The sequence below is a fragment of the Ixodes scapularis genome, unplaced genomic scaffold, assembly GCF_016920785.2.
Source record: "Ixodes scapularis isolate PalLabHiFi unplaced genomic scaffold, ASM1692078v2 PGA_scaffold10__122_contigs__length_95168666, whole genome shotgun sequence".
Classification (NCBI taxonomy): Eukaryota; Metazoa; Arthropoda; class Arachnida; order Ixodida; family Ixodidae; genus Ixodes; species Ixodes scapularis.
Genome location: NW_024609836.1, coordinates 41,894,522 through 41,918,020, shown reverse-complemented (window position 1 = coordinate 41,918,020; position 23,499 = coordinate 41,894,522). Strand labels below are relative to the sequence as shown.

General features: G+C 46.6%; 1 protein-coding gene across 2 annotated transcripts in view; it reads left to right on the top strand.

Annotated features, from left to right (window-relative positions):
- LOC8028512 (bromodomain adjacent to zinc finger domain protein 1A) overlaps nucleotides 1-4,379 on the top strand; it is a 76,673-nt gene extending 72,294 nt beyond the window's left edge. For both annotated transcript variants that reach the window (XM_029986523.4, XM_042288042.1), the window contains one exon: nucleotides 2,970-4,379. In XM_029986523.4, coding sequence (XP_029842383.2) covers nucleotides 2,970-3,296 — 327 coding nt within the window. In that variant the 3' untranslated portion in view covers nucleotides 3,297-4,379. The remainder of the gene's footprint in view (nucleotides 1-2,969) is intronic.
- The last annotated feature ends 19,120 nt before the right edge of the window (nucleotides 4,380-23,499 follow it).

Sequence of the window (23,499 nt, the reverse complement as noted above, 5' to 3'; positions counted from 1 at the left end):
TTTGACGAGCCCCCAAAGGTCACAGACACATTCGAGGAAAGAAAGACTCTGCGACTCAACTACTCTCAAGACTGGTTATAACCAAGTCTGTGGGAACGAGAAATCACTTCACTATATCCACTTCTTTATATCTAAAGCCATAAAAGTAACGAGCAAAATAAAATAAAAAGAAATTGGGGGTTGTTGCAAGCACATGTTTATCGTGCCTGCAGAAAGCGGTCGAGGCTTCGCTACATGCTCTCACTGCTAAATCGAAGCCACTTCTCGCCAACTGCGAGAAGCTCCGACCGAGAAAAGATTCTGCGAGCCATGTACGGACAGTGTCGACAACTGCAACGGTTCATACATAGGCCGGCGGCGGACGGCATTTTTTATGTTTATGCGCACTTCATCGAGGATGGTACGCTTTCGTTTCAAGGAGGTTGCCTTCATCTTGCCTGCTGAGGTGCCGGCGGTACCGGGACTCTTTGTCCTTGAGTGGTCATGATTCGCCGAATCGATTCTTGAGCGAAGTTACTTTCGCACAAGAACGCCCACACATAACACGACGCAAACAAAGCAGCGTGCACAGCACCAAGTTTGTGCTCAAGCTCGTCTTTCGTGGCTATGGAGAGCCCAGATTAAAGAAAGTGGGCAACTGCCCACATTTGTGGGCCATATTTGCAAAACAAGCTGCAGCATGCAAGGAGTCAAAACTCGAAAGCGTTCACCTTCTCCAAACATGTTCGCCTCTTTGTTCAATTTTCTCGCGACACTAGCCATGTAACAGCCAAATGCAGGCATACTTGTGCCAATCTGCCTAGCAGACGTCTGCCATTAAATTGCAAATGCTCTCAATGGTTGGAGATGCTCCATCTCTTAAATCTAGGCTCTCTCCGTCATCTCCGCCGGTACGTTATCGCCAGCGCTCTGAACGCCCCTGTCAGCACGCCACGACGGCTTCTCCAAGTCTAATGTGGAAAAGCCGCTTCCCAGATAAGGAGTGGGGAGCAGACGATGATGCAGAGGCTGCCGCCGGCAGCCTTTGCAGCATCGTCTGTAACCCGGTCTCGGTGGCTGCTCGGCGGCAGCAGCGAAGTGTGGCGGTCTGAAACTTGGGTAACTTTCCAAATTTTAGTATTATTTTTAAATTACCACAAAATTTCTCTTCACTATATCCGTGGGAGCCGGTCAATTCCCTTCGCTAAAAACAGACACAAATGCATTGAAAAAGTGCAAACAGGGGTGGGAAATCGTGATCGCTTGGCTATAACTGCTATTTCGTTATAACCGGTCTCAACAGTACATGCGACTTCGTCGTGTGAATGCTCACTCCAATTTTCTGCAGCGCCTCTTCCTTCTCACTGCCTTTCCTTATCGCAGAGCTGTGCATACTCTGTTTTTCTGGATATGAAAATTGGCCGTGCAAATTTGCAACTAAAGGAACACGAAGCTGCTCAAGACTCATCTCTTTCATAGTAATGATTTTTTTTTTTTTTTCAGCAAGAATACAGTGTTGGTGGATGTCAAGGAACAAAGCTGTTGGAAGTAATAATAATAACTTTATTTTACATTTCTTTACCATAGTACATTCTCTTCTGCCTCATGGAAGCACTTGCATGCTTGTGTGTGAGAAGTGACTTTAAAAGCAGCTCGACTCTCCCCAAGCCTCTAAAAAATAAAAATGCAACAGCACACATGTAAAGACCCGTTCACACGCTTGCAACCTCTTAACTGGGTGCCTTGAAACCTCTTACAATGAGAGGACACACTGGCGCCATCTATTGGGTAGCAGTGTAAACTTGGCGGTTCGGCATATTTTCTGTTTTTCTTGCGCATTATCCTTTCTTTCTTGGCTCGAAAAACTTTTTTCAACGTTATAAACCAGCCTTTCTTATAGGTATTACGCACATTTGACCTCGGAAATCCCGCAAAACCTTCGCTCTTGTGAAATGCAGCTCGAGGGTCACCACATAGATGGCGCCAGCATGCCATTGTGTTTTCTCGCCCTAAGAAATTTTAAGAGATTTCAACAAGTCTTGTCTCTCCTGGTCATCCTCGGTTGCAAGAATGTGAACGGGCCTTAAATCGCAAAATGAAGTTTCCTTGGAAAAAAATCTTGGCAGAATATTTTAGTTTTGAGCAATTTCAAAGCATACTTCTATTTCAAGATGTCAACCGTTCGAATGAGCAAATGATTCAAATCAGTCTCAGAACAGAAATAATGCACTGAAGTATTTTTCTTTTTATGACACCGAAAAGTGTTACACCCGTAGGGAGCCATATGAATACAAGCTTGATCATGCTGACAGACAAAGCACAGAACGTGCAATAGCCCTTCGAGGGAGGATGAGAAGTATGTGCGAACGGCACCGGCCACCGAAGATTCGCTTTCATTTCTGACTAACATCTTGAGATGGTGCTGCATGACCGGAAAAGGCCGCAAAGCATGCGAGCTCATTCACACGCCGCGCAAGTGAGCTCGCTTTTGCGTGGTACGTACCGCAGACCCAGGATTGCTCAGTCAGCAAAGCGCTCTGCTCAAACCTCATGGTAGAGAGTTCAAATCCTGCCAGGGAACTTAAGTCTTTTTATACGGTTCCCTATAAGCGTAATGCCTTTTGATGTTTTTTTGTTTTTATTTGTTACAATTTATTGGTACAGTCATCCGTTACAGTCAAACATTACAGAACTCCATGAAAATTGGCTGATAAAACACTGTGCGTTACAAGACTTCAGTCCCCCGGCAGGATTTGGACTCGCACCTCGGGATCGTGAGCCAAGGCCAATCACACTTCTGATGCTTACCAGTCCATGATCAAGCTTTTTTCATAAAAGGTTTATTTCGTGACATGTGTATACTATTGAGGTAATTAAAAGAAAATTCAATAATTTGAGGGAAGTTAACGTTTTTCTGAGCGTCGCGCGCAGCAATAGCCACGTGGCGCACCCTCCGCCTTCTCCGGTGACACAGTCTTTCTCTCATGCAGGACGTGCCAGACTACTACGACGTGATTCGGCGCCCGATGGACTTGGGCAAGATCAGGGGCAAACTGAGCAGCATGGAGTACCGCGCCACCCAGGAGTTTGTGGCCGACATCTACCTGGTGTTCCAGAACTGCAGCGTGTACAACCGCCGGGGCTCTCCCGAGCACCGAGCGGGCGCCAGGCTCTTGTCCACCTTCGAGAAACTCCTGGCCCTCCACGGCCTGGGGGACTTCCCCCACCCACCGTGCTTCCAGGGAGACACCGGCAGCAAGGGGGCCTCGCAACCCCGCACCTGCAACTCCAAGAGCAGCAAGCGACGCAGACGCTGATTCCACGCATTCCCCCTCGGCGTCCTACTACGTAGCTGGCCTGTATAGTCACCCGTTTTTAAAACTCGATCGCTCCTCCTCAGGGCTGTTCTTTGTGTTTTTGTTCCTTTTTTTTTTTAAGGGTCACAGAACATTTTCAGTGTGGGATCGTAACCCCTTTCCTCCCCCATGTACGCAGCCTCGTCCCCATCGTTTCCATCCTCGCGGGGACGCCTGTTTTCCGGTGAAAGCCTCATCCCATCCGGCCCTCCGAGAGCGAGTGTCGACTTTGACGCAATTGAAAGCGACTGATACCGCGCGACGCCCCCCTGCTGCTTTCTTGCACAACGCTTTGCGAAGGAAAGTTTTCGCCGACGCCTGTACAATGTGCGACTACTACGAACAATGCTGCCCTTTTTCATTCCTGGTGTCTGCGTCGCCGTTGCCCGAGCGGGCTTTCGAGCTGACTACGGGGTGTTCTGCTCGAACTGTTTCTGTTCGAAGAGGTTGACCGCAGTTTTCGCTTTCATTTTTGGCTTTTTACTCCTCTGTTCACAATTAAAGTTATGTTGTGACTAAAGGTCTGCAGAAAAACATCTCTTCAAAGTGGCATGGCCAACTTATGTCGAGCAGCAGCAAAGCATATGACTAAAGGTCTGCTAAGGCCCCAGATAGCTGAAGCATTTTTGCGCATTACTTGAGGACCACTGACGGACCACTGCGAGGCTATACGTTTAGCGACTTAGAAATTGCACCACTGCTACGGTCCTGCACTCCTGTCAAAATGAATCGGACATAACCATCGTCGCCTCCAGCTCCCCTCAAGTATTGTGGAGTATGGGTTCCTTGCTACAACTGCCGGGCTCCTTGTTTGACGTGTTCGCGTGGCTCGTATACTTACATACTTTCCGGCCGTAAGATTGGAGAACTTGCAATGCCTCGCAGTTAGCCTCGCACTTTTTCTTCTCTTGGTGAGGTTGTTTCTCTGGAAAGGGGACAGGTGAACGAAGAACTGCCCCCTCCGGAATCTGTGATTCATCGGACGATGAACGTGAAGTATGTACCAAATGCCGTGATCCTAAAAATACAGCAGTTATTACATCACTTTTCGAGTAGTTGTGTCTTTATCTGTCAGGCATGAGCTATGCCAACTTGCGACTACTTGTTTCTTTGGTATTTCTTGCGCCTTTTTTGTTTGTCTAAATGTTGACTATGTTGTGGTAGTTTCTCAGAAACACCAGCTTTCTTTTTTTTTTTAAGACCCCAGAAGTTTATTTAAAGGGATTACAAAGTTACACCTGGTGGAAGTTCCCAAAGATACTTGGAATGTCATTTTGTAAATTGTCCCCTAAAAACAGCCCTGCTCTGCAGAGAGCGCTATAATATAGTGGCTTAGAAGGTGTGTAGTGGGCTTGCAAGGTTGCTCTGCCTAATGCACATGTTGACACCAACATAAGGCGCTGCGATCAATTCCACCTAAAACCTTCAAGCGTGCTGAGGCCAGGCGGCTTTTGCTTGGTCTTTGTTACTTGGAAATGAGTGCATGGTATGAATATTACCGAAATTTGTTTTAACATTCTTCTGTAGTTTGTCGTAAAAAATAGTTTGAAGTTGCTTCGATTACAGTTGAGGGCTTGGGGTACAGTTGGCTCAGTGGTAGCATCACGGACGGACTTTCATTTCTCGTTTGCCCCGCTGCTGTCGCGAGGGGATCCCTATTATTTCATCAAAACCATTTCATGGAATTAAGTTTTGTGGACAAGTTTTCATGGACACACGTTTCGTCAGCACAAACATTTCGTCGACACGTTACATGAATCGAACGCTGTAGGGACATTTCGTCGCGCGTGTATCAGTGGGGTGCGTGTTAATCCAATTGGCCGCCCCGTTTAAGCTTCGTGGCGACAATCTGCAGCGGCTCATTGCAAAACTGTTAACTCACCGGACCCACTTGTACACACCGCTTTGCGGCGACAGTCTGATGTAGCTTGTTGCAGAAAAAAGCTAATCAGCTGTTGATGAAACGATTTGCCGATGAAACATTGTTTGATGAACCTAGGTAAACGATCCGGAAACTGCAACACTCTTAACCGCGTCCAGTAGCCTGTCACAGACAGATGCCACAGCCTTGTCAAGTGTGATGACCGCTTCCTCGGACAAAACAGAGGTACAGTAAAGCACAAAGTAAAAGTCTGGTAAGTAACAATGGTTGAATATGTCGAGAAAGTCTTGAGAAACTGTTCTTCCGCGCTGGGATAGCTGTTGCGTCGTTAATTTTGACGTCGCGTTTGATAGGTGTGTGCGGAGGTTTGTGAGGATTGTGGGAACCAGAGTGTCGAACCGAACCGTTATTTTTAGCCAAACCGGAACCGGACCGAAATCTTTGCCGCCATCTTGGAACTGAACCGGAAAAAAATATAACGGTAACCGGTTCAAATCGGTTCACGGCAATTTTTGTTATTGCAAAATGAATGTTTGAGACACAAAAATTGGCAGCTGTATTTATAAGTAGTGATGAAAGTGTGTATGCAGAATTGCAATGTATGAGTAATTGTAATTTTCGTGGTGCTCTTATATTGGCACTGATTAATCAGCTGTCACGTGGTCATGTGACGTCATGCTGTCAAGTAATTTCGCGTAATATGGTCCCGTGACCACGTCATTTACCGAGCCGACTGGCCGGGGGGAGAAAGCAGACGGAACCCTAAGGAAAGAAGGTTTCCCCCTCTTTAGCATTCCGTCTGCTTCCTCCTCCCCGGCCTAGATCGTCTGTTAAAGACACCGGCTCTCGGCGTTGTATGCTCGTTCGTTGGCGGCAGTTGACGTCGCGAAGGCTTGTGCCATCTCTTGTCTCCCATGCGAAACGGTGCCGTATTGTTTGAAGACCGGTGGCTTCACTGTTCACTTACGGCCAGCTGAACTAGAAAAAACATACACATAAAGAAAAGACCATTCACGCCGCTGGACTAACAACTGATTTTCTTTTTTCTCCTCTTCTACTGCAAGCCACACTTGAGGGAACAATTCTCTTTTCCTCTTTTTTGCTTTCTAATCCACCTTAAAATCTTTTTTTTTTTTTTCTTCTTAATTCTTTTTAAAATGTTAACCCCTAAGAAATCTTTTTTCTTTCTCGTGAAGCACGAGAGAAGGTGCACTGACGCAGTCATCGCCTTTTTCCTCAATGGCAAGTGCCTCTAGGATTTCACGTCCCGGTTTTGTTTTGTTCCTTGCGACGATGTTTACATCGTAGAACAGTGCCGAACATTGACACGCACGACAATGGGTCGACAATGTTCGGCACTGTTCTACGATGTAAACATCGTTGCAAGGAACAAAACAAAACTGGGACGTGAAATCCTAGAGGCACTTGCCATTGAGGAAAAAGGCGATGACTGCGTCAGTGCACCTTCTCTCGTGCTTCACGAGAAAGAAAAAAGATTTCTTCGGGGTTAACATTTTAAAAAGAATTAAGAAAAAAAAAAAAAAAAAAGATTTTAAGGTGGATTAGAAAGCAAAAAAGAGGAAAAGAGAATTGTTCCCTCAAGTGTGGCTTGCAGTAGAAGAGGAGAAAAAAGAAAATCAGTTGTTAGTCCAGCGGCGTGAATGGTCTTTTCTTTATGTGTATGTTTTTTCTAGTTCAGCTGGCCGTAAGTGAACTATGAACCAACTAGCTCAGCTCAAGCCTGTTACGGCTTCACTGTGTTTTCATAAGAGCTAAGCCTTTTTCTTTCTTTACTTTTTTCTCATGCAAATTCGCTCTGCAAATTTTACAAAAAAAAAAAAAAGCATCTGTGGGCAACGCTGCACAAAGATTTTGCGGTCGATTTAAAGGGATACTTCAACGAAATTTGAAATATAGCCGTCGTGTTCAAAAATAGGTTGAATATGATCCACAATATCCGTAAATGACAATCGCACGTTTGTATTTTGAGCCTTGTGACTCTATTTTCTATTATAAACGGCCCATTCTGGCAAGCGCTTGGAGAAGGCCCAGCTTAGAGCGCGTGAAATCCGACGCAATCGTGACGTAGGTCGTCTCGGGACGAGCAAAGCTACGGCGAGGCTGACGTCGAGGGGATGGCCTAGTCCTTCCAGCCACCGAAGCGGCTGCTTTTGTACGAATTTTGAGTGACGGGTTAATCTTTTATATTCTTGTAGGGGGACAATAGCTACTTCTGCAACACACAAAAAGGATTCCTGGGAAACGGGAGTTCCTCCTTCCCATCTTCTCTCGTCGTGGCCGGAGGCGAGACACTTACCGTCACTAGCTGTCAAGCTTTCTAGACGAGCATTACAAACGCGTTAGCGACATCCACCAGGTGCTCTTTGCTAATCGTTTATTCGTTTTGAAATTCCTTTTCGTGACTTCTTTAACAAGATATTGGTGTGTTCGATGCGATACTGCTCCTTTGAACACACATAGACCATAAAAAAAAGCGCCAAAATTTCGTTGTAGTATCCCTTTAAAGAGCCTGGCCGCTCCTTGAATCACCCAGTAGAATTGACTTGCCAATTCTTCACTTCATTTGGCCCAAATAAGCGCCGCAGTAACACTATTTTTAGTGTACATGCAAACTATAGGGAAAAAAACATTTTTTTCTTGATTTACTCGGGTGAGCCATTTTTCCCACAATTTTAGCTAAAGCTTCCAGCAACTTCGGGCACCTCTGTAGTCAATCCTAGCACGATACGTTGAGAACCCGATTTATGCCGTCCCTCAAACGGGCATCAATCCCTTTGATCCACACGCGCTTTCTACAGAGTCCTCGATTTGCCTGAAAACACACCAACAAACATCGCTGAAATAGTAACCCAAATATTCGGCCTAATAATGTTTAATAATGTTTTGTTTTTTTTCGCCGGTGTTATTTAATTTACAATTTTAGTCCTCACCAGGTTTTTTTTTTTTTTTTCGAATTGAGTTTTTACTGGCAACAATGAAGTGACATGAGCGGCAGGCAGGGGTTCACTTTGTTCCCCAAGTGATTGCAAGCAGTTTTGTGGTGTCAAGTGAATGGTTCGGAAGCTCGCTACAGCACCCTCGCAGCAGCACGAAACAAATGCTCGGCATTGCAGATTTTTAAAATGCCCGCTCGTCCTGCAAGCCATCCCTTCTACCCTACTTCAACTGACGTTATGGCACTGCAGAGGGCCGTAAAATAACTCAAAAACTAGCCGGGTACCCTTTTATAAAGCCCGTTAGGGCACATAAACAATAAAAAATGAGATAGCTATATACCGCCAGGATCCATTGTATGTTCCGCTATTTTTGCTAAATGTGTTTTCAAAATGCGCTAAAAAATTTGTGGATAAATAGACATATGCGGGACCCTCGGATCCACCCCATTCGGGAAGGCCGCCTTGTTTGTTGGGTCGGTGACGTCATTCGCTCAACGTGCGGCGTCCCCTTGCATGCACTCCTAGATCATAAAGCTCTTCGGCGTCTCGAGCTTCAAACTCCTCGTTTACCTTCCGCGTTTTGAACACGCGGTTTTGAGACCACGTCTACGACAATGCTCGCTTCGTCAGAGTCTCTGCAGGGCCGGATTAAGGTACGGGCTAAGGGGGCTGCAGCCCAGGGCCCAGGCTGCCAGGGGGCCCCGTGCTAACCCCCACAAATTAAAAAAAGGCCAAGTAGGTTTCAGTTCAAAACAGCTAAGACCTAAAGGAGGAACTGAACTCACAGGAGCCTCTTGGCACTGGCTTTCTGTACTCCGTTTCACGATAACTTGGTTAACTGTGGGGGCTAGGACCCCGCGAACTCTCGCGCTCCGGGGCACAAAACACATGTACGACGAAACCTTCCGATCCGACGTGCGGACTGCCGGAATGACTTTGGGGGGCGAGGGTTTATGTAGCATCGGAGAGCGTTAAAAACTCTCGCCTCCGACCGTCGTATTGCGCGGTCGGACGTCGGATCGGACGGTTTCGTCGTACATGTGTTTCGTGCTCCGGAGCGCGAGAGTTCGGCGCTCCTTTCACTAAACGGACAGGAGGGCCGCCAGAGATTGAAGCGCCGTTCACGCAGTTGCAACCGAAAAGGACGGAGAGAGACAAGACGGGCTTTTAAACCTCTTGCGACGTCTTAAGGCCCGTTCACACTCTTGCAACCGAGTACGACCGAGAGAGACCAGACCGGTTTTTAAGCCTCTGGCGATCTCTTAGGACCAGCTCCGCTGCCGCGCATCCGGTCCTAAGAAGTCGCAGAAGGCTTAAAAACGGTTTGGTTTTTAACAATCTGGTTGGGACACGCGTGTCAAAAAATAAATTTTACGCGAAAAAAAAAATGTTTAGAGCAATATTGACGGCGCGAGACGCGATTTAGTGGGCAGTCACCTCATTTCCACTTGTTTTCTCTCGGCATTTCGGGCGCGTGGAGGAGAGCTGGAGCGGCTTGGCCATCACGTCACGCCGTGGACTTCGCGCGCAGAATTTCAAACAAATCTCTCGCCGTCTTTTTTCACGTAAAAGTTTTTTTCACATAAAATTCCGTTTGTGACAAGCGTGTCCCGACCACACTGTTATAAAAAAAAACAAAAAAAAAACTTTTTTTCAGGGGCGCTTTAATCCAGCACTTACAAAAATGAAAGATGTTTACAACTCCCTGTAACGCCAAATTAGAGTGCAGCTCTTGAGGTGGAGGAGAACAGGGTACGGAGAGGAGGGTATGCCCCTCCTCCTCCTCCCTCTCCCTATTCTCCTCCCATCTCCATACCCTCTCCTCCTCCTTCTCTCATTCTCCTCCCCCTTCCTCTCCCTTGTGACGTAACTCGTAAAGGCCTCGTGAAGGTCGTGACCTTCACGAGTGATTGAGGCGTCACGCGTGACCGTCGTGACGTCACCTGTGACACTCGTAACGTCACGCGTGACGTCCCGTGTGACGTCATTATGAAAAACGCCCCATGATGCAACGCGCGGGACCCTCGTGACGTCACGTGTGACTTTAATGTGGGAAACGTCTCATAGTGATCTAGAGGACTAAAAAGCGAAAACAAAAAACACGGGCAAAGAAGAGACACATACAATAAGGAGTGTCTCTTCTTCGTCCGTGTTTTTTTCCGCTTTTTAGTCCTCTAGATCACAATGAACCAACTAGCCTAATCCAGTCTCAAGTCCCATAACGCAACGCGCGGGTAACGAGTGAGCCCGCGCGTTGCATTATGGGACGCTTCCCACAATGCAACGCTCGGGACTCTCGTGACGTCACTCGTGACCTTCGTGACGTGACTCGTGACCCTCGTGACGTCACGTATGACGTCATTATGGGAAGTGTCTCATAATACAACTTGCGGTAACGCCGACGCCGCTCAAGCCGGAAACGGGAGCCTAAAGCCTGGTTCAGACAGTTGCGTTTGACTGCGTTTGACTGCGTTGCGGCTGCGAGAAACCAGGACATCCCTGCTGCTTATGTCGCGTGCCAAGATGATTCCTTGAATTGGATTTCATGCTTCAGTAGAAGCACAGATGTGCCGGTGACTCGCTTTCGGTTCTCGACGCAACGCAGTCAAACGCACGCAAACGCAAGTGTCTGAACCGGCCTTAAGAGTTGCGCCCTTAAGCGATATTTGATTTGAAAGCCAAGACAGTCATTAGCGTTCCGGAAAAGCTTTGTTCGAGCATCTCGCCTAAAAACGAATTAATCTATCAAACGATAGCGTGCCGACAGCGGGGCGACAAAAACGTTGACGAGAAGGCAGTCGGACCGCCGCCCTTTTTAAGATGCTTAGCCCCAGCTGCAGCAAATAAAGATACTTAGATTGGAATCGTGGCCGATCTGTCCGTCTCTGATACCGAGGTGTTCCCTGAAAATTTCACTATATATCGGAATGACCGAAATTCTCGTCCGGGAGGTGTGTTTCTGCTTGTACATAACAGTCTCGTCAGCTGTTCAATTGCTATTGAGGGGATTTCGTGTGAGGCAGTGTGGTGTAGAATCTCGTTTATGACGGCCAGTTTTTATCCGTCGGTTCTTTCTATCGACCACCAAATAGCTCCGTTGATCAAATGTTAGAACTGTATAAAAGTATGAGCGCACTGAGTCCAGATAACATACTTCTGGGGGGAGTCTTTAATTTTCTGGGCATTCAATGGTGCAGCAGTTGCCCGGCAGCCAGTAACCCTTCCAGTGCTTATACCGCGTTAATTGACGTCATTAACGATTTTGAGCTGCACCAGTTGATGTGTCAACAAGACGCCCGGGTAATTGCTCCAATGTGCTAGATTTAATAGTATGTAATAAAATGAACGCCATTAAGTCTACATCAGTTGCACCTGGAATAAGCGATCATGATGCAGTGGTAAATAGCGCATCGTTTTTATTTGAAGAAAATGCGACACTTCGTAGCAGAAAAGTGTACATCTGCGAAAGAGGAGATTACACTAGCATTGCAAATGCTGTTTTTTTTTTGTTTTTGTTTTTTTTTCTCCCTGATGTTGAAGTTTTAATGACGACGTGGACTTTCTGTGGAATATCTTCAAAAGCAAGATTCATGATCTGGTTGATACACACATTCGTTTCCGTCACCATCAGTTCTAGGCGTAGTAAAGATAAGCCATGGATCTCAAAAGAACTTCGCAGTCTGATTAACAGACAAACACGAGAATATAGCAAATACAAAGCCAGTAGAGATAAAAATACGTATGCAAAGCTGAACGATATTCAAGCTGAATTCAGGAGAAAGACAGTGATAGCGTAGAGTGGCTATCTTAAATGGGTACGGAAACGAAAATGGAAATATTCAAATTTCTTTCGTAAATGAGTCAAGTATGACGGATGATAATCGCACGTTTGTATTTTGAACGACTGGCTATATTTTTCGTTCCAAACGGTGCACTCGAGCAAGCGCTCGAAGAGAAGCGAACGGAGACCGCGATACGCGTCATAAAATATCCAGCGCAAAAAAAAAAAAAAAAAAAAAAAAAAAAAAAAAGATTTTCCGCAATTGTGACGTACCAAGGCTGACGTGGTTATGAATTTTGCCGTTGGTGGCGTCGTCAGGCTTTGTGGAACCGAGCCGTACCCGTGGGGTGACGAGCGTGTGGCTGGCCCAAGGAGCACGTAGCTTCCACAGCACTGTCAGCTTAGGGGTGAACGGGCTGGGAAAAGCAAGTTTTGTAGCGTAAACTACACTGGGCTGAGGTCACGGTGGCCGAGGTTGAGCAGTTTTGCGTGGCTCCTGGAGAGCCGCGCTGCGCATGCGCGAGGGGCAGTGACGTCACACGTGTCAGTCCCCGATGCTCGCGCCGCGCGCATGCACCCGCTCGGGATCATGGCTCGCGCTGTCCGGTTGTCCTGGGCGGCAGCTTGGTTGCTTGATACATAACAACACGGCGCACAGCTGGCCAAACCAAGGACGGGCATCTGGCACGCCCCAGCGGAGGACTGAGGATTGATTTGGACCACCTGGGGATCTTTTGACGTGCAACCGAAAGCTCGGTTACACGGCGCCTCCTCCGCAATAAGAAGAGCGGAGAAGCTTAACTCGTCGGATTTCGAAGTAGTCACATAATGCGTATACCGTGCGTGTGTCATTGAAGCAGCAGTAAGCATGATAATCAAGCTAATCCTAGGCAACCAGGAAAGCTAAGAATAACCAGCTGAACCTAAGCTTACGCTACGTATATCCTGGGTTAGCCGAGTTAAGCCACTGCAAGTTTTGTCCATATTTTGAGCGACGGGCTAATCTTCTAGGGGGATAATGGCTGTGTCCGGGTTCAGGAACGAGGGTCCGAGCAAGAGAAGAGTCCCTCCTCTCCGTCTTCTTGAACTGTGAGGAGGAAAGCTATGAAGGAAAATCATAAGTATTTGGGAAAATGTTGAATTCCAAAGAGCGGCGCTGCTCCGATGGAACTTGGTACGTCATGACTGCTTAACAAGTTCCCCAACGTTGCTAGATCACCTCCCAAATAGGCTCCACATGCATCCACCAGGTGCACATTGAAAGATCGTTTAATTAGCTTTAAAATAAGTTTTCTTCTGCCTTTCAACGAAAGACTGGTTGGTATCTTTGAGGTTATGCTGCAACATGCAACACATTAAAGCTAAAAAGTGAGCGCTGGAATTTCGTTTGCGTGCCCCTTTAACTATCTTGAAGGCAATGTCAAAACAAATCCAAAGAAGATTTAGAAGTGTGTTAAATCTAGTCGTAAAGTCATTAGGAATTCCGCCCCTTATAGTAGACGTCTTGTTACCTATACCGACGAACGCGCTAAAGCTTCCTGCTTTCATCGTTACTTCCAATCTATTTTTTCACTTGATTTAAATGCGAAGCCTTTGCATGCAAATGAGGGTAGTTTTGAACCAATGCCAGAGATTGTGATAGGTCACAATGGAATTCTTAATTTAAGGGGTACGGAAACAAAAATTGAAATATTCAAATTTCGTTCGGAAATGAATCCAGCATGACGGATAATATCCGTAAACAATAATCACACGTTTGAATTTTGAAAGACTGGCTATATTTTTTGTTCCAAAAGGTGCACTCGAGCAAGCGCTTGAAGAGAAGCGAACGGAGAGCGTGATGCGTCATGGAATATCCGGCACAAACAAAACAAGAAAAAAAAAAAAAAGATTCCCCGCATTCGTGACGTGGCAAAGCAGGCGTGGTTAGGAGCTTTGCCCTTGGTGGCGTTGTCAGCACCCGTGGGATAGAGTTCCTTGAAATGCTCCCCCGAAGGGGAAGCAGCTACCGTAGGTAGGAACTCTACCGTGGGGTGACGAGCGTGTGACTGGCCCAAGAAGCACGTAGCTTCCACAACACTGTCAGCTTAGGGCTGAACGGTGTAAGGAAAGCTAGGGAGCCTTCAAGCGCACATGAAGGCACTCTAGGGAAAGCAACTTTTGTTCGAGTTTTGAGCGGCGGGCTAATCTTCTAGGGGGAGAATGGCTGTTTCCGGTTGCACGAACGAGGGTCCGAGAATGAGGGGAGTCCTTCCTTTCCGTCTTCTTGGACCGTTTGGCACATTGCGCGATTTGTGAGTTGAGCTATAAAAAAAAAAAAAAAAAAAAAAAAAGTTAGAATACGTTTTTGTTAACGAAATCGCTGTTTAGTAAAGAAAGAAAGTCATGTCCAATGTACCGTCTTCCCAATTCATTTTCTGTCCAAGATACTGTCTAACATACCGTCTAACATACCTCTCAGCAGCGCTAAGCCTCGCGCCCGCTTCGAAATTTTCGTTGGCGATAGCGTCGCTGGATTCTCACGTTGTCGCGCAAAAACTGCTGCAAACGCAAGGCGATACCATTAAGATTTCGTGGCGTAACCTCGGGCACGTAAAACACGGTGCAAAAAAGTAGAATAATTGTCACGAGAAACTAGCGTCGCGTTGCTAAGGCCAGCAGCCATGTTGAGCATTTTTTTTTTCAAAAGGATTGCGATTGGTCCACGGAAGCGTTACGTCATGAAAACGATTGACTGGCGTTTCTCGGCGTAGGATTACATTTTCCTCTGAGAGGCATTTCCGGTTTCTTTCTTAGCTTGCAACCGACTATTAGCCCCGAGAAGTTCGCGTGGCGCCCCCTTACGGCGAACCGGGGTGACGTCACGGCGAGGAGAGAACTTTTCCCCGACTCGCCCCGGTCACCCTGTGGAGGCTGTGACGACGCTAGCTCTCGGCGCGCTCGTTTCTATTCAATTTGTTTTGGCGTGTTTTTCGTAGGAAGTGTAAACTTTTATATGTGCCTTTATTGCGGTATGGCCTGTAGCTACAGGCGAAACTTCAACCAACATTGTAAGCATGGTTGACAGGGCAGGCAACGCATGAATCGCAGCTTATATATAAAAATGAAGAAATATGGCCGCAATCGCAGGAGCATCACTATAGATTTACATCTCGCACAATACATGCTGCTGATGGTCTGAATGAATTGGCAAGTTAGGTATACTATTTCTTTTTTGTATCTGTTCTTAAACAAGATCGCCGAAGCAGAAAAGCTGCATGCTGCTCAAGCAACATACTAAATACAATCTGGGCCATGGAGAGAGAATCATAAGTAAGACAGCCTAAGTGCAGGGGCAAAGTAAAAAAAAAAAACAAGTAACATTTATTATGCATATTGCTCGCATATGACCTTTGCTGGATTCGGATAGTAATTTCAATGGACTACACGGGTGGTATCTGTGAACTTGTTTACATCAACCCTCAAGTAATGTATAACAAACGTAAGCGAATGTGTCTAGCTCGTTATTAGTCCCTTAAGCCCTAAAGTCCAGATTTTACTTAAATCGAATTGTCCTGAAGCTAAAATACCAGAGGCTTTTCTCATGCAGACTGTCGCCCTTCAGAGGTTCCACATTTTCTGATACTAGTGCTGCACCTACCATTGGACAGCCGTTCGAATGCTTGCTTTTACTCCTGTTTTCCTCTGTTGTCAGAGAGTCCAGCTGTAGGGAGTTTGGAGGCTGAGGAAGTTTTTGGGGACCTGCAGCAGTGTCTCGTTTAATTGGAAATGACAATTCAGACTAAACGGTGTATTTTCCGAATACCCAAGGCTGGGATAAAGAATGTCAGGAAAAAGTATAAACGTTCCAAATTACAGCACTATTGCTGTGCATATTTTGGACAGTCCAATACATATCATACAGGCAACTGGGGGCATTTCGGCCGTTTTTGCTGCTACCATACGAACTAATTTCCAGTAATTGTGAATCCTCTAAGAAATATGCCTGCATACGTGTATTAACTATATAATTAATTCACGAAGAAGCTATATTTATGTAAAACAACCCTGTTCCACGAGCGCTTCAATGATCATCAGACGCAGGGCCTTTAATTAATTAATTGTGTTGGGTTGTGGGGATATTTATACAGCGTGTAGTTATCTACACGCTGTATAATAGGAGGATGATCTGCGAACCAGCGCATGCAGAGTGGCAGGGCAGAGCCCGGGTCGCGAGCTAATTTGCCGACCACCCAAAGGCCCTTGATATAAATGCCACTTCAAATGCCTTGAAAGCGGAATGTACTATCGTCCTAAATCATGAACATGCAAGGAAAAGAATTCCAGCGTCTGAAACACTTACGCCACCGCTTCATCGACCCCTCGCAAGATTGCCTTGTGTCGTGTGGACGGACGGGGAGGGTCATCGGCAGAATTGCCTCCGCCGATAGCTTTCGCGATTTGTAACGCAATTTTAAAGGTAAAAGGGACAAGCAGGCTTATGAAGTGTACGGAAGCACGTCAATATCGGCTTAACTCAACGTCTTGTACACCGGGTAAACGAAGTTCAGCTCCTCGACGAGCTTGCGGGCACACAACGCCAAACCAGGAAACCGGTGCATGGGAAGCGAGCCGATGCGAGATCGAGGAGCGGAGTCCTCCCCCTGACGTCACGGTACACCTCACCCAATCAGGGCGCGGCGACCGCAGCGGCGCTTGTGTTCGCTCTCGGGGCTAATAGTAGGAGAGCTAAGAAGGAACATGTTGAAATTCCAAAGGGCGGCGCTGCTCCGAAGGAATCTGCTACGTCGCGACTACGTTGCAAGTTCCCCAACTTTGCTAGATTACCTCCCAAAAAGGCTCTGCATGCATCCACCAGGTGCACATTGAAAGATCGTTTATTTAGCTTTAAATTTAGTTTTCTTGTGCCTTTCAACGGAAGACTGGTGTTTTTTGAAATTAGGGTGCAACATGCAACACATTCAAGCTAGAAAATGAGCGCTGGAATTTCGTTTCCCTACCCCTTTGATTTACTAAATAGCATTAAAGTTGAAAAGGCGATCGAACCCGACGGTGTCCCGAACCATGTTCTTAAATCATGTGCTGACGTAATTAGTTGCTATCTTTTCATTATTTTTACCCGATCACTGCAGTGTGGTTCATTGCCTCACGACTGGAAACATGCGAATGTTGTACCAGTACATTAATGTGGAGCCAGGAGCAGTGTTGAGAACTACAGACCAATATCGCTGACGAGTGTTTCATGCAAGGTAATGGAGCACATTATTTATAGTAATCTCATCTCGCACTTGAATACTAATTCTTTTTTTACTCCCTCGCAACGCGGTTTTTGAGCCGGGTTCTCTTGCGATACCCAATTAACTGAATCTGCCCACGACTTAGCTCAATCGGTCGATAGTAGAAAGCTATTCGATGGCATTATTTTAGACTTTCGTAAAACCTTCGATACGGTTCCGCTCTGTTTTATTCTAGAAAAACTGAGGAGTCTTAATATTGATAGGAACGCGTACCACTGGAATGCTAACTATTTGAGGCTTGAGCGATTGTAATCAATGTGTAGTTGTAAATGGGGTAAAGTCTACCAGTTGATATGACTTCCGGTGTACCACAGAGCTCTGTGCTTGGGCCACTCCAATTTTTGTAAATGACATAACCCAGGGAATTGCCTCGTAAATAAGACTGTACGCTGACGACTGCATTTTGTACTGTGAAATTAATTCAGACTCTGATGTATCGGCTCTTCAAAGCGATTTAGACAATTTTTCGTGGTGTTCAAGATGGAAAAGGACTTTTAACATCCCAGAGTGTTGTTAAGTAAGGTTCACAAGAAAACGCAACGTTTTCCTGTCAGCGTACACTTTATACGGAGAAACTTTACGCGTTAAAAAAGAAGCTAAATATTTGGGGGTACTTTTTTTCTGATGATTTGAGATGTCTTTCACATGTGAACTACGTAACGGGGAAAGCTTGTAGAACGCTGTAGAACGGCGTGCGGTCGTGTATCACTACTGCGTGTTGCACGATAAAGACCCCAGGCTAGCGGCTGTACCGCACTGGCTAAATTTCTCATCTACAGCTGGGAGACTCGTCGCCCCTGTGAGGCAGACCAAGTTCTAGGCTGTATAAACACACACACAACCCAATTTTTTTTAGCGGTGATAGCTTTCAGCGCCCTAAAGCGCGATCCAAACCAACGCTTCTTTTTGCGCCTGTAGGTCGTGCGGCTGCGGATATGACGTATTTTCGTGACGTCGCGCCGCTTCTTCGCTCCTTCCGAGCGCGCACAAGAAAGTTGGTTGATTTCAACTTCTTTCTCAACGCGGACAAAAACGCGCGGTGACGTAGAAGGGCGCTCCTGTGTCCCGGCCAATCGGTGGAGGGCAAGCTAGTTCCGGCTCCGCGTTTCTCGCCGTCTGGCTGCCCTCTCCTCCCCCCCTTTTATTCTCTTCCAACATGACAACGCGATCTCTCTCTCTCTCTTTCTCTCGCCGTCTGGCCTGCCAGTTTGTCGCAGTTGCACTTTGCTTGTGCGCTCGTGCCTGCGTGCGCGCGTGCGCGCTCGCCCGAAGTTTTGCCCGTCCAGACCAAAGCGCACGGTTCTGACTCAGAAAGCGCGCCCGGAAACAGCAAAAACGCCACGAAATGCGTCACATCCGCAGCCGCACGACCTACAGGCGCAAAAAGAAGCGTTGGTTTGGATCGCGCTTAAGAGGCGCACTGCTGAAGCTTGGGGAGCGCAGAGGGAGGGGCGTGAACACGTCGGAGCAGGCCACGCACCCTCGCTCCTAGGCTCACTTCCAGGCGGCGCAGCCTGTACCGCGAGCCACGCGCTCCTCTGTTCGCATTTCATTTTTCCCCGATAGTACTTGAAGCGAGTCTTCGAACCTTTGAACAATATTAAAACGTTCGTAGAAACTTCACAACGCCGCCGTCTCTTTTACTTTACACCCTGCCGCTCCACACGGACCTTAATTTATTTATACGCGAAATAATATCGGCTTCTACCACCCGTATCCACGAGATGCCGAGTTCATCATAAGTCACTCATAACTAGTGATGAACCGAATCTGCCGAAGTTCAGATTCTGGAAAGTTCGGCACATGCCGAACTTTTGAAGGAAACTTCGGCAAAAATTCGGCAAATGTCTGCGCACGTGCGAGAACGCGACGGGGCCATCGATTGCAAATAGACGCCGTACGGTTACCATCACCAAAGTGAACTAGAGAAGAGGTAGTAAGCTCATCGATCGCTGACGGCGGCCGCACTTCGTGTCGACGGCTCGAGAGGGCGCCGCGAATGCGTGGGCTGGATGAAGCGGGTGGCTATAGGGCGGCTCGCATTGCATTTGCTGCGCGACTAAACCCTCTTCCCTCTTTGTTGCAGCTTTCGGCTCGAAATGTTTGCCGTTTTAGGCCCGAACCCCATAAAATAGATACGCGACACAAAATCGACGCAATTCGTCTGGCCGTTTTCGCTTTGCGCGGGGTACGAAGCAGAAATGCGCGACGTGGAAGGCGAACACCGCCGGTCCAATTTCCTGGGCGGCGTTTCGAGACCCGAGTGTTTTTGGACTTTTTTTTTATGGCAGGTGGGCCTGCCAGAAGTCTGTAACCAAAAGCTATTTAATAGGCAAGAAGTCCTTCACTCAATCGTATAAATGTCAAGTTCTAATAATGAGACAGGAAATTTAAACAATCACGGCTCACGCCTCAAGAATGGCATGCAATCGTTTCAACAGGGCGTACCTTTTATGTTAAAACCGTGCAAAGCTACTCCCAAGGGTTAATCTGCTTTATTGATTCGCCATCATGTGTCTCGTTAAGCACGCACAGCCAATTTCAAGGAAACCTGTTGGGTAAATACTGCCGGACAAAAAGAACTCGTTTGACAGCAAACAACCTCTTATTTATATATGAATACACTTTTTATTAGTTAAACTAAAAAAAAAAAAAAAATATTTACGTTTTTATCACACTTTACGAGCAACGTAGCGCGAGTTCGGAGCAATCCTAGCTACCGGCAGCGACTGATTTTCCTGTGCATCTTCTTTTTTCTACGCGACTCTCGCGACTAGTTTAGACCTTTTACATAAAAGTGAAGGCTTGCCGAGACGTAAAACTGGTGCTGTCGTGAAAACACCTGGATGTTGACGGCAGCCTATGGTATAGCGGAAGCGGGATTTTACCAGCAGCATAATATCAACTATGCTGTTGCTGCAGAGCTTCTTTTGACGGAATAAGGAAGTACAAATATTCTCAAGTTTCTTCACAGCCAGGAAGAGAGCGTGCGACGGATACAACAGCCCTCCTTTGTCACAAATTTCCGTAAACCCGCAGTTTTCCTTGTCAGAAGAGCTCCCCAAAAGGCTGCGGCACCCTGAACAGAATTGCTGCGGGCAAGGAACATGCGAGCCACATAACGTGCCATGAAGTGTATTAGCCGGGAATCATACGCTCTGCGGACTCTAAGTTCCCCGCCTCAATGTGTTTGTCAATTACGGCGCAACTTTGGCTCCTGCATTTGGGCCATCAAATGCATCGAGCAAAGAACTGATTGTTTCATTAACTTAAGCATTGCCCGAGCTTGCTACCCTTGCCAAAATATAAAAAAAAAGGCAAGCAGTTGGCAATAATTAAGAATTGTGTCGGCGTTGGATGATCGTTGGAGCCACATGACTGCCTGACAATCCCAAATAAATTTTCTAGTGGATCCTGACTGAACCGAGATGTCATGATGTATCTGAAGTCGTTTGCTGTGAGGTAATCCAAGAGAGCTAACGTACTGGATATTGTGGCCCTAAGGCCATCTTCTGTGAAATCGCTCAAAAATACCCCCCCCCCCCCCCCTCTTTTTGCATGGGACTTCCAAGAAGACAAAAAATCAAGGGATTCCTTCAAGAACTCCGCTTCCTTGGACCCTGGACGCAGAGCTTTTGCTGTGAAGCGGGAAGTCTTAATCTTGGTCAGGCAGACGATGGTTCTGAAAGAATACAAATAGAATCATATAGTGTGCTAGCATTTCCCATTGTTGACACAAGTTAAAATTTCTGCGAGAGACAAAGGAAATGATTGTGCTACGCTCACTGAGCATTAACAATATTATACAGGAATTTTAACAGATAATAAAACTTAACAAATACAGATTTTCTCTTAGGTAGTCCTCCAAAGGTACTTAACACGTGTTTTTATTATTATTTTTTTCGATTGGTTTATTAGGTCAAAGGGCAGCAACCTAGCTGATTAGCAGGTTTCTGCTTACCTAAAGAAGGTCAATGTTGCATCGAAGCTGCTGCACGAGGACTCTAGCTGATGACACGGTCTCCGCAAGAGTTTGAAGGCGAAGGACACCTTCATTTTTTTCAAATCCATTTGGCTGAAGGTGCACAGATGTAAGACCGGGCATCGCTTTCAGAATGACATTGCTTGAGTCTTTCTTGAATGCTTCCCTTAAAGGCCGCATTGAGACCTGAAACACTAGCCATAATACAATGAATACAGATTACCTTTTTCACGTAATGACATGCGTGTTTAAGCGCCAGCATATAGATGCTTTTGAAAATACTAAATAGCTTTCATAAAATGACTTCGCATCAGAATAGCCAGAAATGCGAGATCAAAAACAGCAAAATTGCAAAGTGCTTGTTTTGTTACGAAACGGTTATAACACATACCATTCCATCCGCAGTGTTCAATGGATACTTGAGGAGTCTGACAAAAAATGTTGATGCCGAGATAAGTCAACAGGATGCTCAAACCGGCAAGTAACTTTCCCTAACTTAACGCCGATTCCCAAGGTTTTTCACATTCGACGGTTCCGTGAAGCACCGTCTGAAGTGAGGAAATCAACATTAAGTCCGCTTGCTTCAGCCAGGATTGAAGCCTCTATTGGAATTTTCGCAAGCTCCTCTGCCTTGGCATTTCCATTGGTGGCAAACGCACCAATAATTTGAGTCCACTTTTCAGCAAATGGGACGAACATGATGCTCATGCAATGGTCACAGGCAACATTCTGTCCCTCAGTCATAGACGATCCCATGCCAACAAAGCGTTCAATGTGTCCAGAGGGTGTTACAGTGAGGCGCTAAGAAAGTTCGATCTCATCCACTAAAAGGCCACCACATCTTTTAAAGTACCGATGTGTCTCGTCTTCTGCTTTAGCTATTTCAGCACATCGCAATTGAAACCATGCCCGCTTTTGCAGATTCTGAGGTAGCGTTTCAACGTACTTTTGCTGGGTAGGGAAATGATGTCGTGTTTGCGAAGATGTTCATACAGTCGTCGTGCAGCAGTGACGCGCGGGGTACGAAGTCACGTGATACACTCGCTTCTTGGGTTGGCTGAAATGACACGCCGAGTCCTCTGCGGTCCAAGGCAAGGTGGAACGGAGTAAACACCGAGTTCAGCTACAAAAAAAAAAAAAAAAAAAAAAGAATAATAAAAAATAAATAAATAAAAAAAGAAAAGCGAGGGTGTAAACAAACGAAGAAAATACCTTGAAAGACTGATGGAGTGGCCCATGTCCCCGCGCTACCACTATAGACGCTTTTTCTTTTCGTCTTTCTCGACAGTCCTTTGTGCCCTTTCTAGTGTCGGCACCCTCTATTTTAACGCAGAGCCGTGTTTTTGAAGATTCCGGGACCTATTCGGGCAATGTCGGGTGGGCTTTGTTTTTTTTTTGCTTTTTTTTTGCTTTTTAAATTTAAAACATTTTCTCTCTCTCTCTCTTTTTCTTTTAGCGGCGATGCAGTGAGTTTGCATTTTTCTTTTCTATGTCCTTGGAAGCTGAACGACAAAGGCGCTAGTATCTTGTTCTAAAGTATTAAAAAACGCGCCATCCTACCCGGCCCGGGAACAAATTTGTTACAAGTCCGAGCAACATCGAGAACATGTGCCCTACTCTGCCCAGCCCGCAGGCCGTGCCGGGCTGGGTCCGGCCTTTCGTGTTGTTCCCGTGCCCGTGCAAAGCTCTAGGAGTCTAGATGGATCTTTGCCTTTTTCTCTGCCCCTCCCCCTCCCCCCCCCCCCACCCTAAACCACGTTACAAAATGGCGGTTCTTGGTATTTTTTGGGGGAAAACAAACCTTGCCCCCCCCCCCCCCCCCACACACACACACAGACACACTTTGGAAAGAGGGGAGGGGGGGGGGGCAAGCGACCTCCCCTCCCCCGGTGGGTACCACCCATGGTCTCCGCAACTCTTTTTAAAATAACATTTGAAAAAAAATGAGACGTTTACAAATCTCTGTAACACGACATTAGAGCGCACCTCTTGAGGAGAGGGAGGGGAGGGTATGCCCCTCCCCCGCCTCTGTACCCTCTCTTCCTTCTCCGCTGCAGCCTCCTTTCCTCTCCTGCGTACCCTCCCATCCTCTTCCTGCGTACCCTCCTCTCCTCCTCCACTATACCCTCCCCTCGTCCCACAGTTTTCCCGCTAAATTTAGCTGAAAAATTGAAGCCACGTCAACTCAACAGCAATTAAATCCCCAGCTAAATTTAGTGGGGAATTAAATCGCTGTTGAGGTCACGTAACGTCAATTTCCCCGCT